A 25,855-nucleotide genomic window follows, 5' to 3' on the forward strand; every position below is an offset into this window, starting at 1 on the left:
TCACCATTCCGCCAGCGTCCTGGCACACAGTATCAATGGACTTCGTCACTGATCTACCTCCTAACTCAGGTTATAATACCATCCCCGTAGTAGTGGACATCTTCTCCAAAATGGCACATTTCATAGCTCTAAAAGGTATTCCCTCAGCTCAGACCCTGGCGCAGGTTTTTCTAGACTGAATCGTCAAGTTACATGGATTCCCTACCATAATCGCTTCTGACAGAGGCAGCCAATTTGTATCTCGTTTTTGGAAAAAATATTGTGCCCTAGCAAGAGTAGAAGTCTGTCTGTCTTCTAGTCAGTACCCCCAAACGGACGGCCAAACCGAGCGCACGAACCAGACCATGGAACAGTATTTGCGCTGTCTATTACACCAAACAAGCCAAAGCTGGACAGAAATTCTATGGATGGCAGAGTATGCCTACATCAACTCAACACATTCATCAACCCAAGCAACACCCTTCTTTACTATATATGATCGAAACCCCAGAACGTCAGTCTACGATCCGCCAGAAAAGATTGAAATGCCCGCAGTAAAGAATCTACATGCCAGCGTCATGAAAGCAGCCAGAGAAGCCAGCAGGAACCTACAGCAAGCCAAAGAAACACAGAAAAGAAACGCTGATCGCCATCGACGAAAAGCCCCAGATTATCAAGTAGGAGACTCGGTCTGGCTGGCAATTAGAAACATTGCTTTAAAGGGTCCCAAGAAATTTCAGCCTAGATACATCGGCCTGTATGCAATAGAAAAAGTAATTAATCCAGCAGCCATGAGACTGGCGTTACCTCAACATATGCGTATACATCCTGTATTTCACGTGTCACTATTAAAACCAGCACACCCAGGAACCAGAACTTCCACACCCATACAAGTGGGTGAAAAAGCACCAGAATATGAAGTAAAGAACATATTAGATTCCAAACAAGTACGAAAGACCCTGTATTATTTGATTGACTGGAAGGGGTACGGACCCAAGGAAAGATCATGGGAACCCAGCACGCACGTGCATGCCCCCGATTGGTGCAGATATTCCATCGGGACCATCCTGAGAAACCAAAGCCCTCATACACACCATTGGGAGGGGTCTTGAGGGGGAAGACTGTCATGGGTATGAGGCAGGTAGTTGGGGCAAACTGGGTGGAGGCTTGGCAGGCCTGGCAGCCCTGGCATAGGCACACAAAGAACCCATAACAAATCCCTCCTTTCATTCCTTCCTAGTGTTTGTAGTAACTTCCTGGTTTCCACTTCCTGTTGCCAAAGAGGAAGTGCATGATAACTCATGAGCTCTCTAGTGTTTGGGTGTGGCTGGCAATATAAGCCACACCCAAGATTCTTCCAGTGCTTCGTGTTGCTTACTGTGAGCTGTATCAGCAACACATCAGATCCGTGCTCTGGATCATCCTGTTTCTGCTTACCTGCTCCGGATCATCCTGCTTCTGCTTACCTGCTCCGGATCATCCTGCTTCTGCTTACCTGCTCCGGATCATCCTGCTTCTGCTTACCTTCTCCGGATCATCCTGCTTCTGCTTACCTGCTCCGGATCATCCTACTTCTGCTTACCCTCTCCGGATCATTCAGCTTCAGCTTACCTGGTTCTTACTCCACGCCGCAGCTATCTCCAGTCAAGAGGGAACTTCTACACCAGCACCTGTAAGAACAAAGAAGAACAGCGTTAACACGTGCACATCAGTAACGCTGCACATACTCACCGAATCTTCCCGCAACGCTGGAATCCAGGTTAGTTGCATGAGCGCACAAACCCCTCTAAGAAAGAAGAGACATATTCATTGCGCTCGCTCCAATAACACGGACACTTATTTCTCTCTCTCTCTCTCTCTCTCTGTCTCTCTGTCTCTCTGTCTCTCTCTCTCTCTCTCTCTCTTTCTCTCTCTCTCTCTCTCTCTCTCGTGTGCATACTTACCAAAAGCCTCCGTGCATACTTACCTAACCACCAAGTCTTCAGTAACGTTGAACCCAGACTCGAGGCGCTAATACCACATAATTTCTCCTGCACGGGAGAGACATTACCAGGCGCACTCGAATTGAAGGCGCTGCGCAAACCTACCAGCAGCTAGCTTCTACACGCAGCGTTACTCGCCCACAAAAATATCGGCAAACAAAGACAGTACGGACAATTTTGGACACTCAACATTCTCCGTGCAACATTCACTTGTGGGAAGGACTTTCTAGCCAGTGAAGAAACTGGCGCCTTGAACTCTCGGCCTCGCTGTGAAGGCATAACACAGCATTTGGCATCTGAACTCAGCCTACAGACATTGGCACCAATCACATGAGTGAATCGCGCCCACAGTAAAGCGAAGGGAAGGGCCCAGGGGAATCGGGTGAATTCAGGTCTGAGTGTAAACCTTGTATTTGACAGGTATTCCTCCGGGCGAAACAGGGGAAGTGAAGATTCCGGGTCAAGGGAGGCTCGTCCATCACTCCTGCAGAGACACAGGTGAGTGTGACAATACTCCACAGGAAACTATGCTGAATGAGTTAGATGAATGCTTCGAGACAGCCATGAAAGAATTGGGTGATTGTGATATTCTTATAGCGGGAGACTTTAATTCAGATTGTCGTATTGGGCTGAAAGATCGACTAAAAAGTAGGAAACACTTAATGAGAAAGAGGGGTTCCCTTTGGAACTCATACTTTGAATATTGGGACATTGATGTGATGCAAGGTGCTGATAGAGGAGACCGCCCGACGTGGAGTAGAGGAGATATCTCCTCAACGATCGACTATATATTCATCTCTCATCACATTATGCAGCTAGCATCACCGTTAAACATTAGTCCGATCCTCTACGGCGATCATGCCCAGCTATCCACCTCCCTCAAGCTTGATTGCACCCTTTTACCGTTAGATCTGTCTATAGTCCACCTCGAGATGGACCGCCCTCTGATATCACTTAGATGGAACACAAACGTATGCCAACAATTTTCTGCGTATGTATCTAAGCACATAGCGGATACCATAAAAGATCAGACTATATCCACTTATTATATGGATATAATCTGCTCTCGGATAGTTCACTCTGCCTTACAATACTTCCATACTAAGTGTAAGCCCAAATCCTATATCCATCCCTATGATCCGACTATTAAAATTCTAAAACGGGATAAAAACAAAGAATTGAGAATCCTAAGGAAAGGGGGCTTCAACTCTCTTAATTACCAGAAATTGCACAAACAAATAATAGCAAAATAGAAAAACAATCTTATAAATCTGAGAATTTTAAGCTACAATAGAGTGAACTGTAATTTAATAAAAGCTATATGCAGACACGATACGAGACAAATCTGGCAAACCATAAAAAGCAAGGATAATTCTGTGATATCTCCTATGAGGAATTGTATTTCCAAAGCCATTTGGTGTAATTACATTACACACAAATTTCAATTGCCAGAATCATTTAGGAATTTTCCTAATGTATCGTTTTGTTACAACAATCTTATTCGATACCAATGGTCAAACGCCGATATAATATGGGCAATAAGCAAACTATCCTATACAAAATCTGCAGGACCCGATGGATTACCACCATGTGTCTATAAGACTGATGTAAATTTATGGTCCTCCATCTTAAACAATACATTTGATAACATTACTATGACTGGGCAGATCTAATATTATCCCAATATTTAAAAAGGGTGACCCTTTATTACCAGAAAATTATCGCCCTATTTCGCTCATCGATACAGAAGCTAAGATCTTCGCAAAACTGCTCCTATTTGAATTACAAAAAGAAATTAAGAATCTGGATCTGTACTCTAAATTGCAAACAGGTTTTCGCCAAGATATGAGCACCATTTTAAATGCAACAATCATGGCCCATATAAAAGCAGGCACAAAACTAAAGAATTCATATCCAGTCTATATGGCCATGAATGATATGTCCCCAGCTTTTGACAGTGTAGTACGTAACTTGCTGTGGACAAAAACGTTAAAAATGAGTATCTCTGGTGGTCTCATTTACTGGTTTATTAAACTTCATACAGATACATCTTATAGGATACGCATATCAGCAGAGGGGAGAACAACTGCTCCGATAAAACCACACTAGGCTTGAAACAAGGCTGTAATCTAGCTGCCTGTTTTTTTAATCTGTACATTGCAGATATGGATGCATCTTGGTCTGAAATAAGTCTCTTCTCTGTAAAATTAGGAACATTACGTCTCCAATGGCTCGCCTTTTCAGACGATATAGTCATTTTTGATCCGACTCCAATTGGTTTACAAAACAAACTTCATCTCTTTGAAAATTTTGCATGAGAGCACAATTTATCTCCTAACCCAGCAAAAACAGCTATTATGAAATTTGGCACAAATATAAAGTCAAAAACAAAAAACTTTAGATGCTATTTACAGCAAACTACCCTACCATTACTTGAGAATACTATATACCTGGGTTATAATATAAATGAGGCGAACACAATGGAATATTGGACAGCTTTACTAAAACTTAAAAGCCAGTCGTTGCTCTCGCAGTTGAAGTTAATCTATGCAAAATATTGTAAACATTCATTAATTCCAATAATAGACTTCTGGACCCTTAAAATTGAAAGTGTTCTTTTGTATACTTTGGATAATTGTCTTATGGTGATGGATAAGTGCTTAGACAGCCTTCAAGGATCTTTGTTGAAAACCACAATGGACCTTCCACTAAGCCTACCTAACTGTGTGCTCAGACATGAATTGGGTCTTATAGCACTTTCATCACAAAGGAAATGGCGTCAACTTTGTAACTATTCCAAAATGTGCTTTTCCGAACCCAATTCTTTGTACTACGATTTTAAAACAAATATCCAACTACTGAACACTCCCTCGATTAATACATTTCATCGCAAAATGCAACACTCTTGCGATGAACTCAGTATAACAACTCAAGATCTATTGGTTATACCAGCCTGTGCCACGAATAAATTGTTTGAAATGGATTGGTGTAAAACTATCACAGCAATGGGAAAGTACAAAATGTATCTGGAGTATTGTAAATATGCTAAGAAAAGTGTTCCTAGATACTCTTATATTGAGACTTTCCTTTGTCAGCATCACAGAAAGAAGTATATGTGGTTTAAATTAAATATGCTAAAACAAAACACTGGAATAAGGATACTGACCATAAAGTGATTGAAAAATGTTGTTTTTTCCTGTGTGTAGAACAAAGTGAAACGTTAAAAAATCTGATTTTATTTTAGAATTAAGAGATCTAATTTATTAACAAAATTCTGTGATATAAATTTTGAGCATTGTGAGGAAACACTCTGGCTAAGAATGATGGTTGGGGAATATAAACCCCTAATATATGCCCTTGTGCAGCTTTGTGATTACATTGAAAGCGAAATAAGTCGGTACGAGACTAAATGATACTTCTCTTACTTTTATAAATTGGATTTTATGATTCTAAATTTGATGTTTTAAGCTGCCGCAGTCTGTTGTGCCTGAGTTCGAATCTGGTGCAAACATGTCTGTCACTATTTTAAAATTTGTTAAATGTGTAAATAGTTGCATTTATTCATATGAACAAATTAACTAATTGAAGGAAGATGATTTTAATGTTTTGTTTATGTGATGTGTATTTGTAATAATTGCTTTTTTTTTTTTTTTTGTAAAGGTCCAAGTTTTCTTGAACCAAACACAAATAAATAAAAAAATAAATGTTTGGATCCAGAATGAGGTGTTTCAGATTGTTTCAAATTGTATTAAATGTTTTTTTCTTTTGTACAAGTTTCAGAAAACTATGGTTACAAAAAAGAGCACAAGGTGCTAACAGGATGCTTCTCCACAGGGCATCATCAAACTAGGAGAAAATGGTTCTCTAGTGCATCTCCACCAAGAGTTCAGTATTGTTACGTCTCCTTAAATGCATCTCGCAGTCTTTGGGGTTTACAAATTGAATGTTGGGTTCCTTTCTCTGGCTCGATCTTCCATTCTCTCGCAATCCTGGGGAGGGATGTAATGTGGCCCCACCACCTCTGGTCTTGTCTCCTGGTACTTATGGGTTTGGCGGTCTCTGTTTCTTGTGTGTAGTGTGAGCAGCCAGGAATGAGACGCGGACACAGGGGATTCATGTTTTTGGTAAAAGACTTAAAATAAGAGGGTTGGGAAATGCCACTCTGTCACTGCTCTAAGAGGTGTTTCTGTACCTAAAACCAAAACCTAAGGGTCTGTCAATGTCAGAATGTCCAAAGCAAAAGCCGGCCATGTCCAAAGTACTAGTCTGGCCCTGACATTCTAAAAATCAACTCTAAGATGAAAAGGGAAAATGTCATTGGCCTTTAGTAGCGCACAAATGTTCAAAAAAGGAAATGTGTAACTCCAACACAAAAAGGGATAGAGTTTCTTGTTCCAGAGGGTGGTTTCCTTCCCCTGTATTTCCCTTCACTCTGTTTTATATTCAAGACCATCAGTTACATAAGTTTCTCTTGATCAACACCACAACGGATATACAAAACAACTTGTCTGTAGGTCTGTATCTTTTCATGATACCTGTTGGACTCTACGGCCAGGTTTTCTCTCCTCTTTAATATGTTTACACATCCTTTTGCTAGTCCTGCTGTATCCTTATTATGACTTCCATGGGTACTGTATATTACACACTTCAACTTGATGATGCCTGGTATGCTTTCCTGCCAGGGCTTTTCTTGTATGAAAACACTTGTGGCTTCTCTCATATGTATATTACTGCACCTTTAATCTGCCTGGTCTGCTACCAGGGCTTTTCTCATGGGGGCTCTGCGCACACTTAAAACTTGATGGTCTCTTATTTTTGTTCTGTCTTGTCTTGAACTTGCCTGTTATACTATCCTGCCAGGTCGTCTCTTATACGTGTACTGCATACACTAACAAACACTGCTGCTCTGCCTCTTGTGGCTCCCGCTCATATGTTCCGCATGGGCTTCGGTGGAGTGGAGGTTACCTTCCAGTACCTGCAAACGCCCAGAAGCCTTTCGTTTGCTTCTGGCATTCTCGCAGCATACTCCTGCTTCCAATCCGCACACCTCTTTCTTGTTGACAAACCGGTGGGCTTCACAGATACTGCACCAGCACCATGGTCCCTCGGTCAGCACAGAGAGAAGTAACGTTCTCCATCCAATGTCTGCCTGTCAGTTGGTCTGCCGGTATAAATCTCCCAGCATCAGACTTGTTCCGGTAACAACTAGAGCAGCGTGTGCCCCTGGCTTCCAGTGATCTTCATTACTCGGCTCATCTTCTTAGTCACAGTATTTCATTTCTAGGGCAATGGCAGTCTGTTTCTGATAAGATTATCCAGGAAAGAAGCAGAAGAGCAGTGTGCTCCCTCCAGCCCCTCTGCCTCCTCCTTCATCTCGACCAGTACCCAGGAAGGTAAACCCATTTGTGCTTGAAGGAAAAAGCGCTGTCCACATCACCCTGCATCCTAAATTGAAGTGCTGTTTTTTTTTGTGCATTTTGTGTATTTTCTCACTGTACGCGTGACACTGACCTAAATGGGATCAAATCGTACATAAAGGCTTTCTGCAGCATAATGCTGTTAATGCGTATGCATCCGTGCTGGTTAGGTTGCTGTAATGGGCATTTTATTTTGACTTCTGAATGTTTCCTGGTGATTGAGCCACTCTCCAAGATGACTGCTCCTGCATCTGCCAGTGGAGCCTTCCTTTGTCTTAAGCAGGGCCCCCTGTGATTGGCCACATAACTCTTCATAACTCTTCATAACTCCAATCAGGCGCACCGGGAGGTGGGAGCCAGCCCCAACATCAAAGGCCCTGTCTGTGCCTCTCCGGGCCTAGCTGGCCTCTGCGGCCCGTGTCGTTCTACAGGTAATGAAATACGTTCTGATGCCGGGTACACCTTCCATGCACCCTCGGGCTTTGGCATCCCCCCTCCTGACATTATGTGAGTGCTGACTATTTGCTCCTTTGCCTGGACTATCTCTCCTTTGACTCTGTGCCACTACTGACATTGTCACTGGTCTATCCCAGCTGGCATTTATCCCTGTTAGTACATGCTCAAAACGTTTTTCTTTGTCTTCCCTCCCAGAGATCCCAGTCCCAACTGCCTCCACTACTGTACTGCTGTGCTGCATACCCTTGTCTTAAAATCAAATTAGGTGTGCTCTCATCCTGCACTCTTTTGTGTCTGCAAGTAAAAAATCGCATTTAGGTGCTTTGTGTCTGCTAGTCAAAAATAGAATGAAGGTGTTTTGTGTCTGCTAGTCAAAAGTCGAATTTAGGTGTGCTCTCATCCTGCACTGTTTTGTGTCTGCTAGTCAAAAATCAAATGTAGGTGGTTTGTGTCTGCTAGTCAAAAATCGAATTTAGGCGCTTTGTGTCTGTGTCACGATCTCAGAGAGAACACAAGGCACTTGCATAAGGACACTGGGCAACCCCAACATTCATCTGGACTCTCCTGACTCTTCAGGACTTTTCCGCAACCTATTGACTCTCTCTCTCTCTCCATTCTACCCTCTGGTCCGACGCACACTGTTGGCCACGCCTTGGATGCTCTCATCTCCACAGACATCCCTCTCTCTATCCCTCTCACTACCTCACTCTCCTGGACAGATTACTCTTCTCTATTAGCACTTGACCCTTTCTGCACACCCTGCATTGCCTCCCACCCTCAATGTCACCCGACCCATAAAGTGTGTCAGTGGCTGGCTTTGCCTCTACCTACTCTCCTCCTCCTACTCTTGCGGTTGACTCCCACCCTGACACAGCCCTCTCTAACTTTTACTTTTCCATCTCCAACACTAAACAACTTTGCCCCTGTCATGAGGTACTCTTGTTAAGACTCCGTTTTGGCTGACCATAAACGCAAGTGCAGGGCAGCGGGACGGAAATGGGGATCTTCAGGTGCACCCTCTGTCATTCTGGCCTGCTGCCTTCTGCAAACGCACTACTGACTCTGCATCCGGTCCAAGAAAAGGGTTCATATTCAAGACTGCATCTCCGCAGCATCCAACAACACGGCCGAACTTTTCAAAGTCTGCAAGGAACTAGCCAACCCTAATGCAGCCTCACCCTCTACTGCACCCTCCCAGGCCCTTTGCTCGACCCTGGCTGCACACTTCACTGCCAAAACACAGGACATGCTGTCTTGTCCTCCGCACCCACTCATGCACCATTATATCTTGGGGAGGTTTCCAGACAAGACTGGTCTATGAAAGCCTCTTCCGAACAGGTGGACCCCCGCCCCTCCAAAACCATCAAGGACAACATCGACTCTCTCGCTCCGGCTTTGGCAGACCTCTGCAACCTCTCCTTCGCCACTGCACTTTTCCCCACTTCTCTCAAGCACTCTCCTATGCACCCTCTGCTAAAAAAAAAAAACTCTGCTGACCCTTCCATTCAGGCAAACTATCGGCCAATCTCTATAACCCCTTTCCTGGACAAACTCTTGGAGAAGCTGGCTATCTCTCAGCTTACCCTCCACACCAAATCCGTTGGCTGTCTCCATGACCATCAGTCTGGCTTTAGAGCATCCAGAAGCATGGATACTGCTCTTCTGAACACCTGCGAAGACCAGCTCTCAAATCTTGACTCTAACTCTACCTATGTCCTCATCCTTCTTGACCTCTTTTCTGCTTTCAATACGGTAAACCACAACATCCAGATCTCCCGTCTGCGTGATACCCTGGGCATCACTTAGCAGGCCCTGTCATGGCTAGAGTCCTTTCTCTCAGATCGTCCTTCCCAGGTGGAACTTGGGTCCTATCTCTTTGCTATCACTCTCTCTACTTGTGGTGTTCCCCAGGGATCTAATCTATCCCCCTGGTTCTTCAATGTCTACATTGCCCCTTTGGCCCACAGGATCTCTGCCTTCACCACCAACTTCCAGTGTTATGCATATGACACACAGCTGTTTCAGGCTACTCTCGGCCTCTTCCTCCTCCTCACTCACCACTGACTGTCCGCAGTTGAGTCCTGGTATGCAGCAAATGAGCTCTGCCTTAATGCCAGTAAGACAGAGATCGGCCTCATTGGGACCCCTGCTCCCGCACTCTGGCCGGTCTCCCTTGGTCCTGTGCCCTCACCCACCAGTGAGGTGGGTGTCATCTTCGACTCCTCTCTCCCTTCTCTTCTCCCCTCTCAGACAGCTCTAAAATGTCCCACTACCAGCTGCACCTCCTCAGAGGTATTCTACCTTTTCTCAATTTCCCCCAGAGGCTCACTGTCTCCAGACTCCTGGTTCTCTCTAGACTGGACTACTAAAACGGTTTCGCAATCTTCCTACTATCTACAACGCTCTCTGCCTGAATACTCTCCTTCTAGAGCCCTCCGCCCAGTCTCCAACTTTTTGCGGGTGAGCCGTTTCTCCAAACAGAGATTTGGGTGTAGAACTTTATCCTCTGCAGGTGCCTCCCTCTGGAACAGCCTCCCTGCCTCTTTCCTCAAGTTCTGGAAACTCCTCAATACTTCCTCTTTCCCCTGCTAACCTCCTTTCTCCTCTGTCCTGCTTCCCTCCTCCTTTTATCCTTCCCAACTCTGCTCAGTTTTGCTGACTGGTCGCCTGGTGCACCTCCAGGGCCTCACAGGTCCCAGGCTCCCCCGCCAGTCTTACACTTGACTCTGGGCCTCTGCACTCTGCCTCGCACTTCTGCACTTGGAATACGTTCCATGTGAGGGGCCACCTCTCTGCACTTAACCCAAGCCCCTGATGGGCTAGTTGCACTTAATCCCCCTCTCTTCTACTTCCTGTCTGCGCACTTGCATGACCTAGCAGGATCGTTGGTCATGTTCTCCCTTTGTCTCCCCACCCTAGCTTGGTATACGCCTGACACACTTGGTATGGCCTATCATCAATCAATCTGAATGTCGCCAGGCCTAGTACGGTAGTTTATTGTTCTGTATGTCTCCCGTCTCCTTCTCTCCACACTCCTTGTCATGCACTTGTTCTATTTGATAAGTCATTAGGCCTAGTACGGCAGCGTATTAATTGTATGCTCTCCCCCCCCCCCCTTCTCTCCTGTCATGCACTTGCACTAGTAGAAATGCCCCAGGCTTAGTATGCTAGTTTTGTTAGATCATTCAGAAACTTCATGGCCAAAGAATGACTACTGTAGTCCCTTGTTCCCTTCCCGCTTTGAAGTGATTTGAAGCACTTTACTTGTATATACATGCTTTACAAATATACAATTACAACTTGTATGCAATGTCTGAAAAAGGGTTCTCAGTGATATTAAAAGGCAAGTCTATTCTTGAGGACGTGTATGCAGTGTCTGGAAAGGTGTTTTCAGGAGTCTTGAAAGGCAAGTCAGGTTTTAAGGACTTGTATACAGATTCTGTCGAAGTGTTTTCAGTACCTTTCTTAGGTGGGTGAGGGGAGGTATGACAATATTCCATTAAGGCATGGGGAATGGTGGGGGTATCCTCAAAATAAAAAGGGCGAATTCCATGTCTCGTCCGATAACAGGACATCGCCCGAGGGCTGCCTCCCCCCATGTAATCCTCCCTCATATAGCCACCCCGAGGGTCAGGATCTGTTAGTGGCTGTCGTCCCCTGGCCATGTGGGGAGAGGTCACCACCGGAAAAGGAGTGATGACACCATCGGATTCATCACAGTAGCTTCAGGTACTTGGCTTCTGAATGTTGTCTTTTGAGATAACCTTCTTCTGGGTCTCTGCTGGCCGATGTGTGTCTGCAACTGGACATTATCTCAGCTCTGAGGCTTAGATAATGGGGAGAAGACATCCACGTCAGCCACAAATAGACTAACAGCCACACTCCAGTGATCAGGCCAGCTGGAATTCTCTCACCCTTTGCATGGTTTAGGGTCCTGATTCTAATTCTTAACAACCATCCTTAACTACCTCCTTGACGATAGACAGCATTCCCGTACCTGAGTGGATATCTCCTACACTTTTCCCCCTCCTCTCACCCTCTCCCACTCACCTTGTCCACATGGACCAATGCACCTCGCATGCATGCCAAAGCAGGTGGAAAATGCAGGCCCATCCACCCTCGAACCATGCTTGTGTGCCAACCTGGGGTAAGCCCATGCCCTTTGAATATGGGCAGGCAGGCCAATGCACGTTGCACGCGCTGACCCGTTGCACTCTGTGTTCCCACATGATCTGTATTTTTAAATACCATGCTGGAGATATGTGAATTGTTACACAGGCTATGTTTAAGTATGTTAATGTTACGCATCACATCATATGCTACATTTTAAACTTTGATTGTTTTTGAGTGACATTAGCCATGTTATCACATTGCCCCCTTTTCACGTAAAGGTCATAACATTTTGAGGCAATACATTCTGTTTGTCACTGATATTTTTTTTTAAACACTCAACACCTATGTTTGTGCTTCTGAAACAGTGGGCTGCAATACAATAGTCTTCTCATTATAATTGTATTGTATCCTTTTCAGCAAGCCTGGTATCGGGTTTATTCTGTGTATGTCCTTGTACATGAGCAATAGACTTTGGTTATCTTTAACGCAGAACAGTTTTTGCATAGGCCATTTTGTGAATACTGCTAGCTACAGTCTGGGAAATAATCTCATAGTTTAACAAATAGCATGTAGTCCTAACTGAGCTTTTGTCGGGCTGAGAAATCAGATGTCTACCAGGACATCCATCTCGACTCGGAGCCATTACACGACCTTGAATGTCTAAAAGTTTGATTGTTTAGCTATAACAAATTCTTGAACGTCCAAGTCAGAGAGGCACCTGCCAGACACGTTGATAATATCTCATGGCGATTACATTTGATAGAGTAGATGTAGTGATGTGATATTGTGGGGACATGTAGGAAGCCCACAAATTGCTTTATAAAGACTCAAACGTTTAGGAGTTTTTAGAGTTATCTGGGACCAGGATAAGGCAACACTACACAGGGAGCAATAGTGGAAGGATGCCAGGGAACTGCACTTGGAACAGAGGGAAGAGAAAGATGCCTTTAATACCTTTTCATTTATTTTTACTTTTTGAAAATGTGTTTTCCAAGACTTTTTGTGTCACTTGGTTTGTGAATAATGTGTCGGTCTTTACAGTGAAACATACTTGACCCTAGTTTTGAAACAAGTTGCGGCATAGTGAATTTGAAACCTTTTCTCCCTCCTTATTCTTCCTCTGGCCAGAATACAGTATTGTACTTTTGGCAGATTACCTACATGACCTTTGGAAAAATATTTACTTCTTGCATAAGCCATAGAATTTTGACACATTTTAACTTTTTGGAACACTGGATTTTTCCAAGGCTCCTGGACTTTTTTAATGCTTTCTGAATTTTTCATGGCACATTATTCCTTCAGCAATTCTGTAGACCTAATTGACAGCACTTTTTGATTATTTTTTTTATCTAGGGATTGTGTCCATAGCAGCATTACAGGGTTGCCCTTTTAAACAGCACTATTGTGAACACAATCTAATGTCACATTTCAAATGCTTACTGTTTTACTTTACAGTGTATGTTGCTTTCTATATAAAGGACCAAAAAGTATGTGAGAGTATTTGATACATTTATAAATTCATAGGTTGTATGAGTGCTAGAGACATTTAATTGGAATTATAAATTCATGTTGTTCTAATGAAAAATGTGTAGGGTCATTCTAATGTCAATATTTCACACAAAGGTAAGTTCTCATGAGTTCTAAGGTAAGGCCACGGCAATCTTGCTGACCAATAGCAAACATGCCAATGCCCAAGAGCAGAGGGTTCACTTGCTGTAGTGCAAAGATCCCCACTCGCCCTGCCTGAAGCCCTGTGTCTTGTCTAAACATTGTTTAATGATGCAAAACCTGTTGCATCTTGGGTATGGTTCCAAAAAACATGTCTCACACGCTGTGCACACATGTGGGCCCACACAGTTTGCATGCCTGCGTTGGCTTAGGCACTATTAAGTGTTCACATGGGCCAGTGTACTTTGCACATATAGGCCATTGTGTGGATAGCCGCGCATTTTGCATGATCTGGCCAATGTGGGGGTTGAAATATAGATTTGTTGAGCAGGAGCCAAAAGCAGCACCTGGGTGTCCGGCATCATCCATTAAGCAGGAGCCAACTCTAGGCAACCAGGAGCGAGTACATGGTGAGTTGCAAATCTAACTTTCCCTTGAGAGGCAAACTATAACCGTTTGTCCATTATACGTGACCCATTATGGTTTCAGTGTCAGCTAGAATTGTCAGTGTTCTTTTAGAGATATTCCCAAATACCCAGAATTAAAATCTCACAGGTATGTTTATAGTACTATATGGATTGAGCAATCAAAGTTAGTTCCATATAGCATTTGGTGTCATGCTAACCAGACTTCTAGGCTGCAAGCAGGAGTAAAGAACTCTCAGCTGCTGGGAATTTCGAACTCTGCCGGTGCATCTTGTGTGCGCGCATGGCCTACATATGTATGGCCGACATAACTTGCACGCGCTTGTCCCATGCACAAGCCTACACCCCTTGCACATAGGGTTGTGTGCATGTTTATATGCATGCTCAGGAATAGAGAGTGACAGTGAATAAGAAATATCCTTATGAGTACTCTATTTTGTTTGGCAGCTATACACCATGACCTTGTGTTTACTTTGAGAAAGGTTGGTAATGATGTATGATACCTTTACAAACCAACTGGTGTTACCGCCTGCCGCAGGTTTGCAAATGGGTCTGCCTAAAGTGGTTATTCAGTCACCACATTTTGTTACGTATAGATTTAATTATTCACATGTGATGCACAATGTTTTTTCTCTTATTTCTAAGGTACTGATAGAGAAGGACTGGATCTCTCTGGGGCACAAGTTTTCAGAAAGGTAGGATGCTGCTTTAATTATTCATGACGAATCTTCTCTTTCAACTCCATTGTATTTCTTGTGCAAAAATATGTACAACGCAATTTTCAGTTTAATTGTTTTCAAAGGTGTGCTGATTTTCAAATCCAGCTGAAATTGAGTTAAGACTGTAGAATAATATCCTCTGCATAACGAATTACAGATAACAGCAAAAATTAAACAGGAGGGGGATAGTGGACGAATCAAAGATTCATGATAAGGCGGGCCTGTTTTCTTGAAGCACCTTGACTCTCTTTGCCTTTTCTGTTATTTTGAATATTTCTGCCCTAACAACTCAATATTTCTTTGTTCCTTTAAGACCTGGTACATAAGATGGAACAATGAGACATTTAGTTAGGAGATTGGGCATGGGATAGCTACCTCATGGGGATTGGACGTTTGAGTGGTCCAAAGGTCTGCTGGATGAGCAGTGCAAACCGAGTGGATAAAATGTTGATATAGGACCATTCTATCCGGCCACCCCGTTCTTTGTCCCTTTTTTAATTAGTAAACTCCACAGTTACTGTGATATTGGCTTGAATATACCTTCATGTTCCCATGCTTTTTTATTTATCATACCTCTTGCTGTTTCTTCCTGGTCCTTAATGCAACTGGGTTGGGAGGTCAGCATTTCCAGTTTAAATGTAGTTGGCAACCTGACCTATGTGATCAGGATCACTTCTGTCTTATTCTGCATTTTTGTCCTTCAGCTCTTTCCTTGCTAGGTCATGTATTGCTTCACTTATAATGAAGAAAGTGAAAGTTCAAGTCCCAACATCTATATTGCTGGTGGTTAAATAGCCTCGGTCTGCTGAGCGGAGGAGCCGAAACACCTCCCTGTCAGCATGTCTCCACTGCCCAGGCCGCTGAAGTAGACCCGTCCTTATGAAGTCTTCTATAAATATTGGGGGTAACAGGTTGATGCTCTTAGTGAAACCCAAAATGTCATAGGCCTAAATGTACAGCTACCTGAGCGCTCTACGGAGCATCCGAGAATGGTGTGGATGTGAGTGGCACCTGGTCAGAGACCTATGTGATGAGAGAGCAGCTTCAAATACCTACTGTCCATGGTTTGCCAACCTGCCGTATTGGGTGGTGGTGTTAGGTGGTGTGCCACTGACAGTTTTAGAAGGATACGCATGGAGTGTTGCACACTGAGATTCTTCTAGAGGCCTTAGGACATTCCTTAACCTCCTGGTAAACATCAGCAAAGAGACAGAGTTGTGAGAGAGATCCAGTGCGCCCTCTCCCCACAATTCCTAATCCAGCTTAAAAGAGGTCAAGTAACATTTTGGTAATGAGTGCAGGGGCCTGAAGTTAAAGATTGGTGACACTATCAGCTGTTCTTGGGTGGTATCTGACCCAGGCACAGATTGCTGTTAAAAAAAGTATCCAATGGCATCTCAATTAAGAGGGAGAAGGTAACCTTTCTGGAGGTGGATTCTATTATAGTCAATGGATTCTGTGCACAAATATGTAGATGGACTGAAAACAAAGTGTTCAACAGGGGAGAGTAAATTGGGTCAATTAATAAATTGGGGCTGACTCCTCCCATGAGACCTTGGATGTGCGATAGCCTTGGGTAAATAAGACGTGGCCTCAGTGCAAATATTTTCCATCAGTGTGCTAGGCAGACCTGTAGCTGCACTGTCTGGAGAACAGAGTGAGGGAATTGCATTTCAACGAGTTGGGGCATCCGGTCTGTGTTGGTGAGGGAAATCTTGTTCCTTTTGTGGATATTTAATTTGTAAGTAACTTCCTCTAGCAAGGTATACATTTGTTTTAAAAAATATATTAGCAGGCGGGGGGGGGGGGGGGCGCTGTTGCACGGCGACCTAGATGGCAGCTATCTTCTAGAGCTCCTCCACCCGGTTCTGCCTGAGGGCAAATATATGCTCTCCCAATGACTCTCGTGATTTCGGAAGGCTACCATCTGAATTCTTATCTCCCCAGCCATTAGACGATCCTATCCCAGCTCCACTGCACTCCCCAGACATCAAGGGACGCGCTCTTGAAATGTTTGTGCTGGAGCAGGGACAGTGGGCAAAGGACGTCCAGCTCCGGCCGGCTCCCTGTGAGGCCGGACAGCTACGGCATGGTGTGCCCTGTACTGGGTGTTCATCCCACACAGTCCCATGTCTGCTAACTATCTGCTGAACTAAGTGCATGGACTGAACTAGCGATCTCTACACAACAACCCCACTGGGACGCCCTCCATATTGCACCACTGGAGTGGGCCGGAGGATATGCTGACTTCACCATTCCGCCGAGAAGACCCATAGATGCCCGCAGCTGACAACACTGCGAGTCCACTCGTTTGCACAACACCTTTCCCACTGGGGTCGTGGGGCACCATCATTTAATCTTTGTCGGGGCATTGAGTACCATATTAACTCCACCCAGCCTCTTGCCTGCTCACAGGGTCACTGTACCAGCTGGATGGTAGACCCGGAAGCCACTTTGAGACATCACCTACAACCCAACATCCCCAGCCGGTCTAATATTAAGACAGACCATATACACCCAGGGCATAGGATACTGCACTGGACCCTGGCGGCTATATCTCGGGGCACCACTTTCCTTACCGCTCGGCATTGAGATTGTTCACACTAGCCCATTATCTCGTTTCCTGCACTACCTTCATCCTACTATTGTGCTACCAGACATGAGTTGCAGCACCCAGGAACGGGCTGTATACATGAGACTGGCCGACCGATGCGCCTAATACCCTCAGAGCGCACTCCTCCTTTACCCCTGGCTTGCCCTGCCACACGTGATGACCTCCACATAAAAACCCCACTGGGGCCGCGACGTCCACCCCACTGCGCAGCTGGATGGGCCTGACCACGTTGGAGGCGAGTCCTTGATAGGGGGAGTCCTGATGTTACGCTGACTCTGCTACTCCGCTGAAAAGCCCAGAGGCACCCACAGCTAAATACCTTGGAAGTACGCTCCTGTGCACGCAATACCTTTCCCTCTGGGGGGTGGGCACCGTCATCCATTTCACCTTTGGCGGTGCACTAAGCAGTCATACTGATTCTCCAAGCCTATTGCTTGCTTACAGGGCCAGTACCCCAACCAGATAGGAGACCCGGCTGCCATTTTGAGACATCGCCTACTGTCCACTGTCATCAGCCGGTCTAATCTGAAGTCAAATCGTATACATCAAGTGCATGGGAAACTGTACCGGCCACTGGCGGTCATATCGCTGAGCACCACCTTCCTTGCTCCCCGACGCTGGATTGTTCATACTTGCCCATTACCTTGATCCCTGTGCTACCGTCACCCTACCATCCTACTACCAGGAGTGAGCTGCACCACCCTGGAACGGACTGCATATATGAGACCGGCCGACTGTTGCGCCTACTACCCCCAGAGCGCTCTGCTCCTTTACTCCTTAACCTGTCCTGTTACACATGATGACCAAAGGATGATCCAAAAATCAACACTCTATGAGCCATTATACTAAATCCACACCCAAGCCCTCGACCACGGTCAGGACGCCTCCTGACGCGGAGCCTGAACCCGCTTTGATGGAACTCACCAAGACCCAGCGCATGATGGCATGCATGCAGGAAGGATTCACTAAGGTACATGGCAAACTTGACGATATGACGAGCACCATTGACTTTATTAAGACACATAGATAAGACAGACCAATGCCTGTCTAAAGCTGAGACGAGAGTGGGAACGGTAGAAGACAGTATGTCCACCATGAGTGCTGAACTAACTACACTCTCCAGGCGGGTACTCCAGGTAGAAAGGAAGAACGACGATCTGGAGTCACGGTCCCGCTGTAACAACATCCACATCATAGGAATCCATGAGTGTAATTCGTAATCCTCCCTGGAACTATGGATAGAGTCTACCCTACTCCCACTCCTGGGGAATCCTTCATTATCACCACAATTTGCTGTCCAACTAGCCCACAGGTCTCTGGCTCCTAAACCCAAACCCAGGTCCCCTCAGCGGCAAATCATCACATGCATACTTAATTATCGTGACCTTGATGCAATCCTTCGGGCGGCCCGCGAACAGGGAGACCTCATACTGGGTTCCAATAGGATACACATCTCATTTCTCAGTGGCCGTCCAACAGGAGAGGAAATCCTTCCTTGCGGTGAAGAAACCGCTACGCGACAACAACTTGAAGTATGCAATGTTGTACCCTGCCAAACTGCGAGTTGAATGGAACAATAAAACGTTCTCTTTCACAATACCTGGCGAAACCTTGCCGGCACCTTAGGCCTTGACTGCAAAGCTTAATCAATATACCTGTGCATGCTGAACACTCTTATCAGCCCTTACGCCCTTGAGGGGGTTCCACTACGCAGTCAATCTTGTTAGTCCGAGCTGCTGCTATGCTACCGTTCATGACCTTGAGATGAAGTTCTCCTGCTTCATGATATTACGGTGGAAGACGACTGCGCCACTCTCCATTAACACATTGTACAAGAAGCAAGTTGGTATCTATCCTTATGTTCTCTTTATCCAAGTCAGCTGACGGCCCGGATGAGCCCGTGCACCTGCCTCCCTATGCGATGTTGCGGTTATAGTTGCAGGTGTTTTATATGGGGCATCATTGCCCCATTTCGGAGGATAATGCGGGTGGGGGACTGTGTGGGGAGTTGGGGTTGTTATACGAAAAGAAAAAGCACTTGGTACACAACATGCACACAAGCAACTGTGGCATGGGCACGAAATATGACTCTGGAATACTGTGATGGTTGGATCAAAATGCCAGAGGCAATACTACTGTGTGATCTATACCACCATGGGGGGGTATAACTCCTTAGTTGGAACATACATCGACTAGGCAATCCAACAAAACATTTCAAGATACACCTTTATGTGGACAGACGGAAGGATAAAATCCTTTACTTGCAGGAAACCCACGGCCTATCTGCAACCTGCGAAGGGATTCTTAAAAACTGGGCCGGAAATCGCTGCTATATGACTTACTCCTCACAATCTAGAGGTTCATGACCTTGGGGCACAAGTCCCTTCCGTCCAGTGCAAACACGTGAAAACTGACCCTCTGGGTGGATATGTTCTGGTGCACGGATCTCTTGCGGGGAGGGAGGTGGTACGAATGAATGTCTACGGCCCCAGTTTTATAAAGAGGTGATTAAGGATAAGGAACTCCACCAGTGCCCACTAATTCCGTTACTATGGGGGGGAGACTTTGGTAACACTAGTCTTGACCTACGCTTAGACAGATCCACCCATGCCCAAAGAGCTCTCACACGGGCAGTTTGCACTATTAAGGACAGCATGCAATCACTGGGACTGGTGGATGCGTGGAGGACACTACATACAAGCGACTGCTCCTATTCCTCTGGTCATGAGTCCTCCTCCCGCATTGACCTGTGGTTCATCTCTGACGCACTCCTTGGGGGGGTTTGGGGGGGTTATAGAGGGACATATGCTTCCTCGCATCTATTCCGACCACACTCCAGTGACTGTCTCCCTGACATTGACAACACTCCCTAGACCACGTAAATGCTGGAGATTTAAATCATTGGCACTACAAGATGCCGCGTTTGCATCCACTAGTGACAAACACGTACAATTTATTTTTTTAACGAATGCAGGTTCTGTGCCCTCACCCGGTACATTTTGGGAAACATTCAAGCTTTACATTGGGGGAATCACGCTATCTGCGGAATTCAGTGTTCTCAAAGCAATCCGACATAGCATAAAACAATGCGAGAAAAAACTCGGGAACTAATTGCTGATCCCCCCCCCCTCTCAGCCACGTTAGCACAAATCGAGGAGGCCCTCGACACCTTCAGTATGCACGGCGAGCATGAGGTAACATTTATTGATGCCCCATTGTTGGCTAGAAGGTACGGGGAGGGTGATGGGCCAGGTAAATTACTTGCTCGCATGGCGTGTTGTGAAAACTGCAGCGGTTGCATTCCTTTAGTGACTGACGCCTCTGGCAAATCTGCACATACACCCACTGCCATCAATGAGGTATCCACAAATTTCTACAGAGACCTCTATACCAATAAAGACACATGCGCAACAGAGGAAATCGGCATATTTCTCAAAGCTCTACCGCTCTTCCAACTCTCACCAAGACACCAGAACCCTATTAGACCTCCCGATTTCCCTCTCTGAGATTACTGAAGCTATTGACCACCTACCCTCTGGGAAAGCCCCTGGTACAGATGGCCTCACGGCTGAATTTAAATGCTACAAGGCAACCCTTACCCCCCGCCTTCTGCACGTATGGCAGGAGTCACTTAGGTCCCAGTCGCTTCCGAACAGTATGCAGGAAGCAGTCATCATGGTTCTATTGAAGCCAGGGAAACCTGCAGACCAGTGCAGATCCTATCGCCCCCTTTCTCGGATTAATACGGATGTAAAGGTGCTCGCAAAAATACTTTCTACTCGACTGATGCCAGTTATGCCACACATTATACCTCCGGATCAGTCTGTTTATCCCAGGAAGATCCACGGCATTAAACCTACGACGCCTCTTTAACATCCTAGCACAAATAGACCCTGAGTTCCAGGCTGTAGCTGCTACTTTAGATATCCAAAAGGCATTTGATTCAGTATCTTGGCAATTCATGTATGCTGTATTGTCGGGTTGCGGGTTTGGCCGGGGTTCCTGGAAGCTCTGTCCATCCTCTATGCATTGCCAGTGGCCAGGGTCAGTACAAATGGGTTGCTCTCTCCACAGTTCACGTTAGGCAGAGGCACTTGTCAGGGATGTCCCTTATCCCACTGATATGCTATTGTCATCAAACCTCTAACAGATATGATACATCTCAAACTCAGACACCAAGGAATTAGAATGGTGGGAGAACTGCAAATAATGTCACTCTACGCGGACAACACATTATTATACATTCGTAATCCCCGTGACCATTTGTCACCTATTGTACAAGATCTTTTGGACTTCAGCGAGATCTCTGGCCTCTGAGTATATTGTAGTAAGTCAGAGCGTTTCCCCCTCACTGACGCTACCTGCCCACCTCAGGACCTTCAAGGTTTCAAGTGTGCCCCAGATACCATACAATACTTAGGGGTGACAATTGCACAACATAATCCCTCTCTATAAGACCACAACTACACGGCATATATGACACAGTTGCGAGCTAAGCTTGCGAGCTGGACCCATCTGCCCATCACAATCGCTGACAAAATTGCACTTCTGAAAATGATAATATGATAAATTGATAATACTCCCCAAACTTTTGTACATGTTTCTCAATGTGCCATTGAGGCCGGGGAAGGCACTTTTCCTGGAATTAGAAAGCAAAATCTGCAGATTTGTCTGGCACTCCGGCTGAAGTGGGAAACGCAAACACAACTATTCAATAGGGGAGGGTTTGCTGCACCTAATTTCCGGCTGTACTGGTTGGCCGCACAGGCGCTGGTGCAGTTCGCAACTTATTTTTTCGGTGACGGCCATCCCCTACCCATGTACAGCTCAAGGGACTGTCAGCGGGAGATGGGGGGGGATCTACGTTCACTAGTTCTCCCATTGGGGATTGCGGCTTCGACCCGGCTGGCGTCATGGTACTAGACTCGCATAAAATTTGGAGGTAGATGGGCATTGCAGCTCCATACCATGAGAACTCCCCTGCTCCCCCTCCCCACTCTGGAATTCCCTCTCTGCTGCAGATAGACTCTGGCTCTCGGGGAGTTTGGATGCAACATGGATTTTGGGATCATTGTTCTTGGGTGGAAAAGTTATTCAGAGCTCCGATTTTCCTGAATTGGTGCGAGGCAAGACCTTGCAATGGCTGCAAAATGGGGGCCTACGCAAGGCATGCAAAAACTGTGGGATTGTTTCCCAGTTAAACCCGAAAACTATACTTAGCTAGGAGTTGTAATAGCTCCAGGTGACAATCTGAGACATGTATCATCATCTGATCCAAACCCATTCTGATACCATACTACAATCCGCAAACTAGATGGGCTGAAAACCTCCAATAATAGGCAGGCGATGATCTCTGGTCCGACATGTGTGCACAGACAAGCAAGGTGTCATACAATTCCCGATTCAGACTGATGCAACTAAAAGTGTTACACCGGTATCACTACATCCCTGGTCGACTTCATCTGTTCTCCAATGATGGCACAGGGGCATGCCCACGCTGTATGTTTCCTAATGCTAAGTACTTTCATATGATATGGGATTGGCCCCCAACTCATGCTCTTTTGGAAGGATGTATGTGCAACACTGTCTGAAAATATTCATAAAAATGTTTATCCCTTGCCCCTATTATGCCTGTTCCATATCTCCTACCCTTCCTTGACAGGCGTGTGCAAATTTGTACATTTGTCACCTCCTGGCTAAATGATGTATTTTGTTGCGATGAACAAGAGACCATTCGCTAAAGGATGTGGCGTGGGCTAACATGGAGGATCAGTGGGCACATATGCAGCCTTCCCAATCCCGCCCTAGTGATATATGGTCTCAGCTCAAGTCATACCTACTGTACACCATATCAAGATCTGATGTAGCCATAACCACCCAATCCACATGAACTACACCCTGAGATGCCTTATCCCCCTAGACATAATAATTAGGCATTTATATAGCGCTACGAACCCTCAGGTATCTGAGCGCTGCCTATTATTACCCACGGTGTGTGGTGCTCATTTATCGACCTTGGAAGGATGAAAGGCTGAGTTTGGCCCTGCCGGGATTCGAACCTGCGTTAACAGGGTCTGCACGGATGTCAAAGCGAGCGCTCTACTCGCTGTGCCAATTGACATGAACTAATGTAAACCATTCTATACTTCACCCATGTATCCACAATTTTGTTTGATATTGCCGAAACAAAATGACCAACTGGTCTGATTTCTCTACCAACAATGATAATACAGCATTTTTGTGCTCTGCTGAGGTAAGACATTAGTGAGATGAGTATCTGCAAATTTAAAGGTTAGCTGCATGAAAAGGGATCTAAATTAAGTTTTGATAAGCAGGAGTGAAAAGCAGCTTCTGGGTATTGTAAGGGATTTCAATCAGGCACACACCCAGGTTTCGCCCAACGTGTAGTGCGCAAATGAAACCCTTATTTATTTTTGTCTATAAATTCAATATTCTGAATGATATACAACTCGTATCACACCCTTCTCAAAATACCCCCCAGATCCCACTGAACCAGGAATCGGGCGAGTTTGAAAAGGTATGGATTTATTTATTTATTTCAGTATTCAAATGACACATGAGTTTAATATAGAGATATGTGGGGCAGCAATCACCCAAAGGGTGACAATACAATTCAGCAATAAGCACAGCAATTGAATTCACTTATGAGGAGGAATAATAAAAAGACCGGGAAAAAGAACAGTTTGTTTTGCACACAGATAGCGTTTAGGTTAATTTCCCCCTGCAAAGTTTTGTTTACATACAAATGAGCAATCCTACACCAATGTGAGTAATCAACAGGTTTTCAGGAATGAAATACAATGTCTAGAGTTATAGGCAATCCTCCCTCCCACACAAGAGAGAAAACCTTATTTTGGCAAATGACACTTTGAAATGACCGGTGCATATGGCTTGGTGAAATACTGCAAAATGGTCAAATACCAAAATGGAGACAAATTCTAAAGAATGCAACACTAATCTGGTCCTAACATGCATGGGCGATAATATGAACCACCATGTACACTTCAGATCATGATGGGATGGAAAAAGCACTTTGAAATGGGCAAAAGACACGTGTACTTTGGCTGAAATTGCAAATTTGCGGCAAACTTTTACTATGCGATATCGAACAAAAACGGGTCACATACACTGTTCTGCGATGCGTTTAGTTGTGGAGATAGCTACTGATGTTAGGTATCAGTGAGAGTTGAAATTTCATTTCTATCTTTAAAGCTGAGGGAGTTATAGAGGTTTTAGTGGTCTAGTGATAGATGTTTTTTGAAAATAAAGACGCAAATTTGGACAAGAACTTCAGTTTAAAACCAGAAAACATGGATTATGCTTTTACTCAAGACTAGAGCATTCAGGCTAGACAACCAGGTTGGGACGAAGTAAGCCCTGAGACTGATTCATGACATCAGTAACAGATCCCCAGCGCCTTCCCTGGCGGAACCAGTCCAAACACTCGAAGTTGAATTTATGGATACGAGTTACACAAATAAACTATGAAAACAATGCTTAAGCAAATAGACGGGATAGGATAGCACTGAAGATTTTGACACTGTTACTTGTTATGAAAGTAAGGATAATTCAGAGATTAGGGTGGTACAAGATAAGGTAAGGTATACAATAGCTCTCTAGCGTCCTGTTGATACTCACAATCCAATGAGATTTAAGATTTATGGACTTTCACGGGTCAGGTCAATTTATCAGGGAAGGACAGCACATTCGGCGGGACAGGATCAGCTAGACTGGTCGCCGGAACTGCACAGGATCTGCCCTTCTTGTTTCTGGATATTTACAATCAGTGGGATGGCGAGTTCATCAGGCAAGCATTTATGTTAGCAAGCCAGATAGTTTCAGTATGCTTCCCCCCACCACAGCGCTTCACTGGGTTGTGAGGATTAGTTGAGGATTAAGGCCTAGCTGAAAATGGTTCTGCTACTGCTTGGCCTGGTGATTGGCATCTGGATCTAGAAGGATGTTGTAGGCTGGATGTTGAATGCTGGATCAAAGAGCTTTGCTGGAATCAGAAGAGAGTCCCTCTATGTGTTGTCAGATGTCCCTATTTATCCTGTTAAATGACATCACCAAATGGGTGTATGGGCCGGCTTAACTAAACCTGCCCTTGTGACATGGGATTGGATCAGAGCCTCATCTCCGCCTTGCATCTGGGTGATTGGATCAAAGACAGATGATGTCAGGCTTATGGTTTGATTTTTACAAGACTTAGACACCTCCCCTAGCCACTATTATCAAAATCGTATTTTGTCCTAAATACATATTTATACATTTGTAATCTCTACGAAAATCACATACAAGGATTACATATTTTATGGCGTGTCTGTTCATCAAAATCCCACAGCTGTGAGACCTTGTTTCGTCTTTCTGCAGCATTTTGTTCAAAATGAGATTGACAAATTTGCCCGTTTTATATTTTTCACCACTTCTGGTAGCGAGTTATAAATCTCTAAAACATGTT

The 25,855-nt window shown here is 45.0% G+C and overlaps 1 protein-coding gene across 2 annotated transcripts in view; it reads left to right on the plus strand.

Annotated features, from left to right (window-relative positions):
• Positions 1-25,855, plus strand: part of MTMR6 (myotubularin related protein 6) — a 1,083,592-nt gene that overhangs the window by 840,347 nt on the left and 217,390 nt on the right. For both annotated transcript variants that reach the window (XM_069639211.1, XM_069639210.1), the window contains one exon: positions 14,686-14,735. In XM_069639211.1, coding sequence (XP_069495312.1) covers positions 14,686-14,735 — 50 coding nt within the window. The remainder of the gene's footprint in view (positions 1-14,685; positions 14,736-25,855) is intronic.

This window comes from Ambystoma mexicanum, chromosome 7q (assembly GCF_040938575.1).
Source record: "Ambystoma mexicanum isolate Mex_15411 chromosome 7q, UKY_AmexF1_1, whole genome shotgun sequence".
NCBI classification, from domain to species: Eukaryota; Metazoa; Chordata; class Amphibia; order Caudata; family Ambystomatidae; genus Ambystoma; species Ambystoma mexicanum.